The 12,612-nt window shown below is 45.7% G+C and overlaps 1 protein-coding gene across 3 annotated transcripts in view; it reads right to left on the minus strand.

The window, feature by feature from the left end:
* Positions 1-12,612, minus strand: part of LOC125450685 (tetratricopeptide repeat protein 39B) — a 103,011-nt gene that overhangs the window by 30,036 nt on the left and 60,363 nt on the right. For all 3 annotated transcript variants that reach the window (XM_059643520.1, XM_059643518.1, XM_059643521.1), the window contains 3 exons: positions 11,450-11,526; positions 8,611-8,678; positions 2,562-2,626 (listed from right to left, as the gene is read on the minus strand). In XM_059643520.1, coding sequence (XP_059499503.1) covers positions 2,562-2,626; positions 8,611-8,678; positions 11,450-11,526 — 210 coding nt within the window. The remainder of the gene's footprint in view (positions 1-2,561; positions 2,627-8,610; positions 8,679-11,449; positions 11,527-12,612) is intronic.

Below are 12,612 nucleotides of genomic sequence, written 5' to 3' on the forward strand. Positions count from 1 at the left end.
CGATTATACAGAGCGCATCTGCCACCACAGACCTTCCTTCCTACTAGGACGCCCTCATGTGGTGTGTTACATACGCACCAGGGCCCAGTGCATTGGAAATCATTGGAGGCAGCATAAGCTTATTTGAGGTCAAAAACCCTGGGTATCATCTAGGTACTGCCACAAGTCCCTGATTAAGTTGTGTCCTTCAAAACAGACTGCAAAATGCTCATGATGCAAGAGAGTTAAGTTTGAGGTGGTCCATTTTATTCAGTGATACAATTGATTCATGATAAATAAGTTCACCACGTGCCACATTAAACTACTTTTTGAAACATGATGCCCATGTCATTGTGGGTGGAACGAAAGTCTGCCTAGAATGTTAGCAAGACACCAAAACTCTTTTCTGTGCCTGGAGTCAGATAAAACTATCAGAACAGCAGCAAAGTATGATGTCGAATGGTAACATTATTTTTAAAAGAAAATATATTTAAAACAAAAACAAGATAATAAATTTATATTACAGAAAGCAATAGATTAAACTGAGTGACCCTGAAACAGGCATGGGGTTTGTGGTATGTAATTAACCTGGATGAGTTCGTTGCAATGTGGTTAGAATGATAAATTCATGCTACATGCTATTGTAATTTAATGTTAATGTGTAAGTGGATGCTATCGTAATGAACACTGCCAACTGGATAACATAACACTGAGCAGCATGATGTCATGAAGATTAGCACTTGTGTTATCACAGCTCAAGTGTCTCACCTACTAAGAATTATTTGAGGTGCAATATCCAGGCACCAGAGCCATTGAAGCCCCTCCATTATCATCCCTGCCTGTCATCCAGACCAGGTAAGTGCCTATCTTTGGCTGCTGGACATGATGTGGAGGTGTTGGTGTTGGACTGGGATGGGCAAGATCAAAAATCACATGAAACCAGGGTGTAGTCCAACAGTGATAATGGGAACTGCAGATGCTGGAGAATCCAAGATAATAATGTGAAGCTGGATGAACACAGCAGGCCCAGCAGCATCTCAGGAGCACAAAAGCTTTTGTGCTCCTGAGATGCTGCTGGGCCTGCTGTGTTCATCCAGCCTCACATTTTATTATCTTGTAGTCCAACAGGTTTATTTGAAGGCACAAGCTTTCCGAGTCTCACTCCTTCTTTAGGTGTCAGTGAGAGAGGTGGCATCAAAAACAGAATTTCTAAGCAAAAGATCAAAGGGTCACAGAACTCATGCGAATGTGTTGAACAAACCTAAGATGGTTGTTAAATCTTTAAACAGTTAGAATGGGTTGCAAATGTGCAAATCCCAAAATTTCTTTCAAGTCACTGCCCTGAGATAGTGTCAGATTTTATCAGTATACCAGACGTGACATCTCAGGTCAGACAATGCATTTCAAGTGTGAGGCCATGTTTAGACTCTGCTGTGTATCAACTAGGAGTCAAACTGGTTTTATTTCTAAAACAGAAATTTATAAAATGCCTTATGCCTGTCTGCACATTGTGCACAAGTACAAACCTGTAAATGCAAATGTGGTGTCTGTGTGTCTGTGTGTGTGTGTGTGTGTGTGTGTGTGTGTGTGTGTGTGTGTGTGTGTGTGTGTGTGTGTGTGTGTGTGTGTGAGAGAGAGAGGAAAGGGAGAGAGAGAGAGAGAGAGAGAGAGAGAGAGACAGGCTTGGACCTTCGGCTATAAGTCCTCCAAGGAAGATTTTGGGATGCTCAATAATGTACAGTCACTGAGTAGAGGGTGATAGCCAAGTTTGGTAATCATGAGGATGGTCTCAATCGGGATCTTGGGTTTATGTCGCACTACAGGTGACCCCACCACATTATACACACACACACACACACACACACACACACACACACACACACACACACACACACACACACAATTTTAAAGCTATACAGTGAATTTGCATTTCAGATTTGCAATAGTAGGTACATTCTAATTTGTTCAAAAAGTGCATAATTTGTAGACAGGCATTGTGGCATTTTATAAATTCTTACTTTGGAAGTAAAACTACTCCGACTCCAAGCTGTTATGCAGCCAGATTCTAAACAAGGCCTCGTACCCAAAATGCATCATCTAACCGGAGACGTCACCTCTTGTGTACTGATAAAATCTTTCATTATCTCAGGTCCGCAACTTGAAAGAAATTCTGGGATTTGCAGATTAATCCTTTCTAATTGATTAAAGGTTTAACATCCATCTTAGGCATGTTCAACATGTTTGCATCAGTTCTATGACCCTCTGATCTTTTGCTTATAAATTCTGTCTGATGCCAGCTTTCTTACTGACACCCAAAGTAGCAGCAGGACTCCGAAAGCTTGAACCTTCAATAAACCTGTTGGACTATAATCTGATGTCATGTGATTTTTTTGACTTTGGCTGCTGGAGAGATGCAAACAAAGAACAAAGAAATTACATGAAATGTTGCTTTGGTAAGGACAGCCTCCTCATGTAAAGACTCATTATAGTGTCTGTACCACTGGATAACTCACTGCAAAACTTACACAAAAAATAAGTTTAAATCAGAATTCTTACGAGTTAGCGAAGAAAGAAACGTTTACCTGTAGATGTTGTAACTTGTTCGTATTTTGATTCCTCCTTTAATAAAATTAATCATATTTTCATCCTAGGAAAATAAGATTGGCATTTACGCAGTGCTTTTCACATCCTCCATGACTCTCAAAATGACTCATGTTCAACTAAGTAATTTCCAATAGTTGTAATATTGGCAACTCTGCATTTGATTCACACAAAGCTAAGTTCCACAAACTGGAATGACTGGATAATCTGTTTTATTCTTACTTCGGTAATTTTGAGAAATAAGCAGGAAAGATAACTTTCCTCTCCTGAACAGAGGAGTATAGGTCAATAGCTGTGAGCTGCTTCTGGTACTGCCCGTCAAGGCCAACATCATGCATAGACCTTGTGCCCAATGGCAGCTATTTGATAATGAGGTGAAGTTCACAACCAAACATAATCCTGCCAAGATCCAAAATCCACATACATTTTTTTTATATGAGACATGGATGTCACTGGCTGGGTCTGCATTCATTGCCTATCCCTAATTGATTAAACAGTGATTGGCAGCAGAATTCCTGATTTGTCTTTCCTCACTCTGGAAGTTTTAGATTAAGCACCCTCATTAAAAGGGGCGCCTAGCCTGAAGAAGTTACCCTCCTCCCTCCAGACCAACCTCAGGGAATCTCTCTCCCACTGCAACTCTCTTGCAATCTCTTCAGCCTTCAAACTGCTCGACCATGTCCTGAAGCAAACAGGTACCACAGTCACATCACCTTCCTTAGCACCTGCCTATGGAACCGGATCATCCCCATTGGACTACAGTCTACATTCAAGCCTTCCCAATTTGGCCCCAACCGTGACCACCTCTACACCCAGAAAATTCAGACCCTTCAGAAGTGTTTCTCCCTGCGAGTCCTTAAACAGACACTCACAGCCATGCACCGGCGTCTCCAGGCACTGCAGTCCCACCTGCCCCAGCTCAGAGCCTCCCCCTCTCAGACCTGCAAAGGACCTCTGCTGTTTTTTACCCTCCACAGGATCCACAGACTGAACACCCAGTTCTACTCAGCTTTACTGGACACAAAAAATCGTAAGTACCACAAACTCACTGGCTCCTGCTACCCACAAGAGGATTCCTGCACCTCCCAAATCCAGAGCCTGTCCCGGCCCCTCCCCCATCATGCACCCGCCGCCATTGACCACGAGGACACGGCCAGTGACCCCACTGATGACGTCACATCCGCCTCCGCCGGGCACACCACTTCCGGGACCTGGACGCAACCGCTGCTGCAGTCACCGCCTCCACTTCCAATTACAACACCACACACACCACGCTCACCGCTGCTGCTGCCGCCCACCCCGATCCTCCCACCGCCGACGGAACCCCACCCACGGCCGATGCCGACAGAACCCCGCCCACGGCCGACAACCTCATCGCTCCGCCCACAATCTCCACAGCCAGGAACCCCAGAGGAGACAGCCACACTGAGCCCTGCTGAATCTTCACCATTCCCCCAGACCTTCCACTGACTGAGGACGAACGGTCAGTCGTAAGCAAAGGGCTCACCTTTGTCTCCCTACAACCACACATCAACAAATACCAGTCACGTTTGGACATCGAGCAGTTTTTCCGCCATCTTCGCCTCCACGCTTACTTCTTTAACCGGGAACCTAACCCTCCCTCCACTGACCCCTTCACCTGCTTCCAACACAAGTCCTCCCCCTGGACACCACCCCCAGGCCTCCTACCCTCCCTTGACCTCTTCATCTCCAACTGCCATCGAGACATTAACCGCCTCAACCTCTCCACCCCTCTCACCCACTCCAACCTCTCCCCCACAGAACGGGCAGCCCTCCGCTCCAACCCCAACCTCACCATCAAACCCGCAGACAAGGGTGGCGCAGTGGTAGTATAGCGCACTGACCTCTACATCGCCGAGGCCAGACGCCAACTCTCCGACACCACCTCCTACCGTCTCCTTGATCATGACCCCACACCCGATAACCAAACCATCATCTCCAACACCATCCATGACCTCATCACCTCAGGGGACTTCCCACGCACAGCCTCCAACCTCATTGTTCCCGAACCCCGCACGGCCCGTTTCTATCTCCTTCCCAAAATCCACAAACCTGCCTGCTCTGGTCGACCCATTGTCTCAGCCTGTTCCTGCCCCACCGAACTCATCTCCATCTATCTGGACTCCATTTTCTCCCCTTTGGTCCAGGAACTCCCTACCTACGTCCGTGACACCACCCATGCTCTCCACCTCCTCCAGAACTTCCAATTCACCGGACCCCAGCACCTCATTTTCACCATGGACGTCCAGTCCCTATACACCTGAATTCTGCATGCAGATGGCCTCAAGGCCCTCCGCTTCTTCCTGTCCCGCAGGCCCGACCAGTCCCCCTCCACCGACACCCTCATCCGCCTAGCCGAACTCGTCCTCACCCTCAACAACTTCTCTTTCGATTCCTCCCACTTCCTACAGACAAAGGGGGTGGCCATGGGCATCCACATGGGCCCCAGCTATGCCTGCCTCTTTGTAGGTTACATGGAACAGTGCCTCTTCTGCACCTACAAAGGCCCCAAACCCCCCTCTTCCTCCGTTACATTGATGACTGTATCGGCGCCGCCTCTTGCTCCCCAGAGGAGCTCGAACAGTTCATCCACTTCACCAACACCTTCCACCCCAACCTTCAGTTCACCTGGGCCATCTCCAGCATATCCCTCACCTTCCTGGACCTCTCAGTCTCCATCTCAGGCAACCAGCTTGTAACTGAAGTCCATTTCAAGCCCACCGACTCCCACAGCTACCTAGAATACACCTCTTCCCACCCACCCTCCTGCAAAAATTCCATCCCCTATTCCCAATTCCTCCGCCTCCGCCACATCTGCTCCCAGGATAAGGCATTCCACTCCCGCACATCCAGACGTCCAAGTTCTTCAAGGACCGCAACTCTCCCCACCCCCCCCCCCCCCCCCCGAACAGTGGTCGAGAACGCTCTTGACCGCGTCTCCCGCATTTCCCGCAACACACCCCTCACACCCTGCCCCCGCCACAACCGCCCAAAGAGAATCCCCCTCGTTCTCACACACCACCCCACCAACCTCCGGATACAACGCATCATCCTCCGACACTTCCGCCATCTACAATCCAACCCCACCACCCAAGACATTTTTCCATCCCCACCCGTCTGCTTTCCGAACAGACCACTCTCTCCGTGACTCCCTTGTTCGCTCCACACTGCCCTCCAACCCCACCACACCCAGCACCTTCTCCTGCAACCGCCGGAAGTGCTACACTTGCCCCCACACCTCCTCCTCACCCCTATCTCAGGCCCCAAGATGACTTTCCACATTAAGCAGAGGTTCACCTGCACATCTGCCAATGTGGTATACTGTATCCATTGTACCTGGTGTGGCTTACTCTACATTGGGGAAACCAAGCAGAGGCTTGGGGACTGCTTTGCAGAACACCTCCGCTCGGTTCGCAATAAACAACTGCACCTCCCAGTCGCAAACCATTTCCACTCCCCCTCCCATTCTTTAGACGACATGTCCATCATGGGCCTCCTGCAGTGCCACAATGATGCCACCCGAAGGTTGCAGGAACAGCAACTCATATTCCGCTTGGGAACCCTGCAGCCCAATGGTATCAATGTGGACTTCACCAGCTTCAAAATCTCTCCTTCCCCCACCGCATCCCAAAACCAGTCCAGTTCGTCCCCTCCCCCCACTGCATCACACAACCAGCCCAGCCTGTCTCTGCTTCCCTAACCTGTTCTTCCTCTCACCCATCCCTTCCTCCCACCCCAAGCCGCACCTCCATTTCCTACCTACTAACCTCACCCCACCTCCTTGACCTGTCCGTTTTCCCTGGACTGATCTATCCCCTCCCTACCTCCCCACCTATACTCTCGTCTCCACCTATCTTCTTTTCTCTCCATCTTCGATCCGCCTCCCCCTCTCTCCCTATTTATTCCAGAACCCTCACCCCATCCCCCTCTCTGATAAAGGGTCTCGGCCCGAAACGTCAGCTTTTGTGCTCCTGAGATGCTGCTTGGCCTGCTGTGTTCATCCAGCTTCACACTTTATTATCTTGGATTCTCCAGCATCTGCAGTTCCCATTATCTCTGATTGCACCCTCATTGCTGTGAAGAGCAAATAAGGACTGGGGCTGAAAACTGAAACCTTCCTTCATTCCATTCAAATTCTAGTATTGGAGAATTGGAGGTGAGGTGGGCAGGGAGAAAGGAAGGGAAAGAGATCCTATTAACTAGCTGAGAACAAAAAGAGCAGCGTTAATCAGAATTCTGCATAGACTGAACACAAATCAATCCCCAATAAAATACTCTGAGCCATGAAATCTTTTCTCTAAAGTTAGAATTTTAAGCAAATTTAAAATTCCAGGATAAACATAGGATGAAGGAAGGGGAGCTATGGATCTAATTTACATTGTAAATCAGCCAGTATCTCCCACACAACTAAACTTTTAGTAAGATTACAGTTAGCTCCAGGAGTGTTATGTATCCCACAGATGCACGTCATTCTTCTCATTTATTTACAAAGACCAGATCATTAAAAAAAATTGCAGTTAAAATGTAGATTTTTAATTCCAAATAAATTTTTTTTTATTTATTTTGGGGATGAGGGCGTTGTTGGCTAAAGCATTATTTGTTAACTGAACATTATCACAGCAATATCATTAAAAACTTTATTCCTTGATGTGCAATCTGTCTCCTTTATGCCTGATCCCATAATTTTGTTCACATGGGAAAGATGTCAGCAATTGTTATTTTCTTCATCTCCATTTCACCAGGCAAGACAATGTTTACTTTTGACATCAAAGTGTACACATTTTAGTGAAGCTGATGAAACAAACGTGCTTCTGTTGGAAATGTGGAAAGATCACATTTCTGTAAAGTTATTGAAAGGCTTGTAAAAATCCCACACCTAAAACTTGCTCGTATTACACTGTGTTAGGGCTTCAACCATGATGTTTGGCAAAAATATATGCTGACAAAGGCTGTACCACTAGCCAGTCCAGCACTAATAGCTAGCAGTAAATTATGCAATGTTTACTCATCACTGTCGTTTCATTCATGTGTGATAAAAGTTGCTTGTTACAGCGATATGTCAGAGAGTTTCCTTTTGCTTTCTCATCAGTCCAAGTGAGTTTCTAGCCAAGTAATATGTCTAATACATAAATGCACCTTATAGTTCAGTGTGCCCTAACTTTAATACCTGACTACTGCTTGTTCATTAATACTGTACAAGGAAATGAACTTGTCACCTTAACCAGTCTGGCCTCCATGGGACTCCAGCCTCACACAATGTCGTTGGATTTTTATAGTCTGAGCGCCAATATGCTTTGCCCTCATCATTCACACATCTTCATGACTATTTTATATTGTCAATTTTCGGTCTGTCTGAAGTTGGCCAACCACACACCTGAGCTAGAGATAGACAAATGTAGCATGCTATTTCCTCCACACAAAATGAATCCTTTCACATAGATTTGACTGAAGAAGACAGTAAGTCCTCGGTATAATGATACACATATTATAAAATTATACTTGAGAAGTTTATAATTAAGAAAACTGATATGATGTTGCAGTCAAGTTAATTTCAAAATTAATTCAGATTTGACCTAAATATTTTAAAGGAATTTTCCTGACTCCAGACCAATTTAGCTGATCTTACCTGATTGATAATGCATTGCACAATTGAGAGCGGGTACAGAATATCAGCCAGCGTGCCCCACAAGGATCCAGGACTTTAGCTAAGCAGACTGACCACACCATTCATGTCTTTACTCACATGGACAATGACCACACGCATAAAAGGAATTAATAATGTTCAAATAGTCACAAAGAGACACTTGAGCAGTTTCAGAAGATACAAATTAAATAGGTTATTTTGTAAGCCATTCACTCTGTCTTCCCAAATCCAATCTCCTTAATTTCAGTTACGCATTGGTTATAACTCAAACGGTCATGTTTACATGACCCATGATACTTTATTATTAACTGTTTGCTACATCAATAAAAACAATCATATTCAAAAAAATAGAAGTAGTTCCTTACCTGGACTAGTGTCAAAGCTGCCTTCTGAAGCAGGCATTCTGCATAGCACATCTCTGCATGCATCTCCTCTAATAGAGAACAGTATATTCAGGCTAGTTGCCAATTAAAATGCAGCCTTAAAGTGGTATTTAGATCAGAAGAAAGAGAGATAAATGGGGCAAAACCATGCTCAGTCCTCAACAAGGGTAATATCCGAAAGGTTGGCTGCTCCTTTCTCCCAGATGCTGCCCGGCCAGCTGTCTTCTTCCAGCCTCCTGTTTGTCTACCTTGCATTTCAGCATCTGCAGTCTTTTTTGTCTCTAAAACCATACTCTTGCCTGTTCAGTGTCTGGATTGTGCACTTGAACAAGTCTTATGAAAGGAGTACTTTTACAACAATTATTGATGCAATACCAACTGCAGCAGATGGCAGGTCCCGAGGAGGTGAGGTCTTTTACTGGCTTTATTTCAGACACAGTTATGAATTTTCTGCTATCCCAGAGAATACCACAATAAAATTTAAAACACAGGCTAGATTTTACCCACTAGATTTTAGAGGATCCCCCTCGTTCTCACACACCACCCCAGCAACCTCCACCATCTACAATCCGACCCCACCACCCAAGACATTTTTCCATCCCCACCCTTGTCTGCTTTCCAGAGAGACCACTCTCTCTGTGACTCCCTTGTTCGCTCCACACTGCCCTCCAACCCCACCACACCCAGCACCTTCCCCTGCAACCGCAGGAAGTGCTACGCTTTCCCCCATACCTCCTCCCTCACCCCTATCCCAGGCCCCAAGATGACTTTCTATATTAACCTGCACATCTGCCAATGTGGTATACTGTATCCATTGTACCCGGCGTGGCCTCCTCCACATTGGGGAAACCAAGCGGAGGCTTGGGGACCGCTTTGCAGAACACCTCCACTCGGTTCGCAATAAACAACTGCACCTCCCAGTCACAAACCATTCCAACTCCCCCTCCCATTCTTTAGATGGCATGTCCATCATGGGCCTCCTGCAGTGCCACAATGATGCCACCCGAAGGTTGCAGGAACAGCAACTCATATTCCGCTTGGGAACCCTGCAGCCCAATGGTATCAATGTGGACTTCACCAGCTTCAAAATCTCTCCTTCCCCCACTGCATCCCAAAACCAGCCCAGCCTGTCTCTGCCTCCCTAACCTGTTCTTCCTCTCACCCATCCCTTCCTCCCACCCCAAGCCGCACCTCCATCTCCTACCTACTAACCTCATCCCACCTCCTTGACCTGTCCGTCTTCCCTGGACTGACCTATCCCCTCCCTACCTCCCCACCTACACTCTCCTCTCCACCTATCTTCTTTTCTCTCCATCTTTGGTCTGCCTCCCCCTCTCTCCCTATTTATTCCAGAACCCTCACCCCATCCCCCTCTCTGATGAACGGTCTAGGCCTGAAACGTCAGCTTTTGTGCTCCCGAGATGCTGCTTGGCCTGCTGTGTTCATCCAGCTTCACATTTTATTATCTCGGCTAGATTTTACCTGTTTTCTAGCAGCAGGCTGGAAGGCAATCAGGATAGGGGAGAAGCTGGTAGCACAGTTGACACAGCAAAATGTCAGGAATGCGAGTGATAATTACTTCCCAATTATGTCACTTTACCAGTGGCAGGCAGCTCGCCCACTCAGACGACAACTGAGTCATTTAAGCATCCAGTTCTGAGCCGTGATTCCCTCACGTGGTGGGCTGCACGAGGTGGGAAGAGGTTACGGTTTGGATACTGCTTGGCCAGCAAGAGGGAAAGAAGTTTCAGGCCCAAAGCCATATCCTCCACTAAAGCGCTCCCACCCCAACCTTGTGGCACCACCTGCCCTCAACAAACATGACCCTCCAGCTTACTGGTCAAAGCCTGCCTCGCTTGCCCTGCCTTCTCCACACCCCTTTCATCCAGTTGCAGGGAATATTCTTCCTTTGGTGTCCTCTTCTTCCAGTAGGTGGCACCACTTTTGGCAAAGCTGCCGAGACTAATGAACGGCTGATCCTCTGACTGGCCAGTTATTTCTGGGACATGCAAGCATATGTCGTAGGCATGCATGCTCTGGTGGCTGTGCCACTGGCAAAGTTCTGTGAGCCATAAAGACAGTAGATAGGGAGACACTTTTCCCTAAAAACACAGGGGTCAGTGACCAGGAGGTTGAATTTTTTTTTCTGAAACCTTAGTTTCTGGTTACTTATCACCTCAAGTCTCTTCTTTTATGAGTTAAGCTGGTTGAAATTTATTCTCCCAGACTGAAGTTCGCTTTGTTACCTCAAATGATATTACTCAGCTCCTTCTTACCTTCCTCTATCTGCTTTTGGCTCTACTCCTCCACATCCATTCCTTCTCATTTCCATCATATTCCCTTCCCTCATCCCATTAATTCCACTTTACTGTTTTTATTTTAATTCTGAAGGATAAGCTGATTGGTTCTCCATTCTTCCCTCACCCTCTCTCTCTCTTCCCCTATCCTTTTGTCCCCATTGCTCTCCATTGACATACAGGCTGCCGGTTAATGGAATACATTCTTTCAAACACTCACAAGACTCGTACAATTCTCTTTACCATATACTTATTTTTCCAATCATGCCTATTCCCTATTGCCATAATTTTCTTTAAAATCATATAAATTCATTTGCCACTGGCCATATATCTTCCTACCACAATTAGTAACTGTCATTCCATACATTTTTGACACTTTTATAGCTTAATAATTCTCACCTGTTTAAATCTACAATATGTTTCACCCCAAACACTTAAACTTCTTGACACCTCATATTCCTAGTCTCCAAACTACCATGTCATCAGTGTAGCTTTCAAATATTTAAACCAAAGTTATACTGTACCTTCTGTCAGTTGATCAGACCCTTGTTTTGAAACTAAATGCGACAATGACTCCACAACAGAATTCTTCTTTCGAAACCTGGGCAAAACAGTTTTTGTTTAGAAAGCTCATTGAAAGGTTTGATGGAGCAACAGCCTTCAGTTAAACAAATTTCATTTTATGAAGAAATTCCATTCCTTTTTTATTGTTTTCTTTAAGAAGTAGATTTTAAAGCTCAATATGCATTGTCTTCCACAAGTTTCCTTCCAATATCAGACACTGCATCAGACATACACATCTTCCATTCCCAGTTGTCATTGAGGAAGTGACACAGTGGGCCTTCTTGAGCTGCTACAGTTTGTGTGGCCAAGGTACTCTCCCATAGTTGTTAGATGGGGTGCTCCAGGCCTCTAACCTAACAAACATGAGTAGACTGCAACATATGTCTAAGTCAGGGTGGTGTGTTCCTTGGAGATGAGGGGGGGGCTTTTCGTTCTCGACAGATTACTGATTTGGGTGTACTATCCATGATCAGAATCTGGAACACCATCAAGAATGTGTTCCTGTCAGTTGCTGAATCCTAATCAGTGGTCAAGTGCATAATCCTTACTTACATTTTCCCCCATACCATCATTCTTCAGGGTTTCTCACTAATAAACAGCATGCCCCACACTAGACTGGTTTGGAGAATTCATCTGAGTTGCATCTCCATTTCCTTTTTTTTTCAGATGTAAGCAACTTTGATCCATGTATTACTCATCCTTAGTTGCCTATGTTGTATTGAACTGAAATCGACATAGGGAAGACTAGGCAGAAATAATAAGTTCCTTCCTGGAGACAATGATGAACTAGTTGGGTATTTTAACAAACAACTTCAATGCTAGTCCACTTGTTCTCAGATCAGTTAAATAAAACCACACTTACCATGCTAAGAGTTCAACTCATGACCTCTGGATTAATCTTCCAGGACCAATAACAACTATGCTACTATTTCCTTAGCATTTGTTCACCTAAGATGGTGAGACCTATTGAGCTAGCACCCTACTTCATGCTTCTGACTGAAGTTGCTCCATAAAGTGAGAGAAGACACAAAGCAATATCCCTTGATATTCCCTACATTAAACTGATCCAAGAGCTTTTATCAGGCTGACCATGACTCTCATCCCATGATTAGATTTGATCATC

Source organism: Stegostoma tigrinum, chromosome 3 (assembly GCF_030684315.1).
Source record: "Stegostoma tigrinum isolate sSteTig4 chromosome 3, sSteTig4.hap1, whole genome shotgun sequence".
In the NCBI taxonomy this organism is placed as follows: domain Eukaryota; kingdom Metazoa; phylum Chordata; class Chondrichthyes; order Orectolobiformes; family Stegostomatidae; genus Stegostoma; species Stegostoma tigrinum.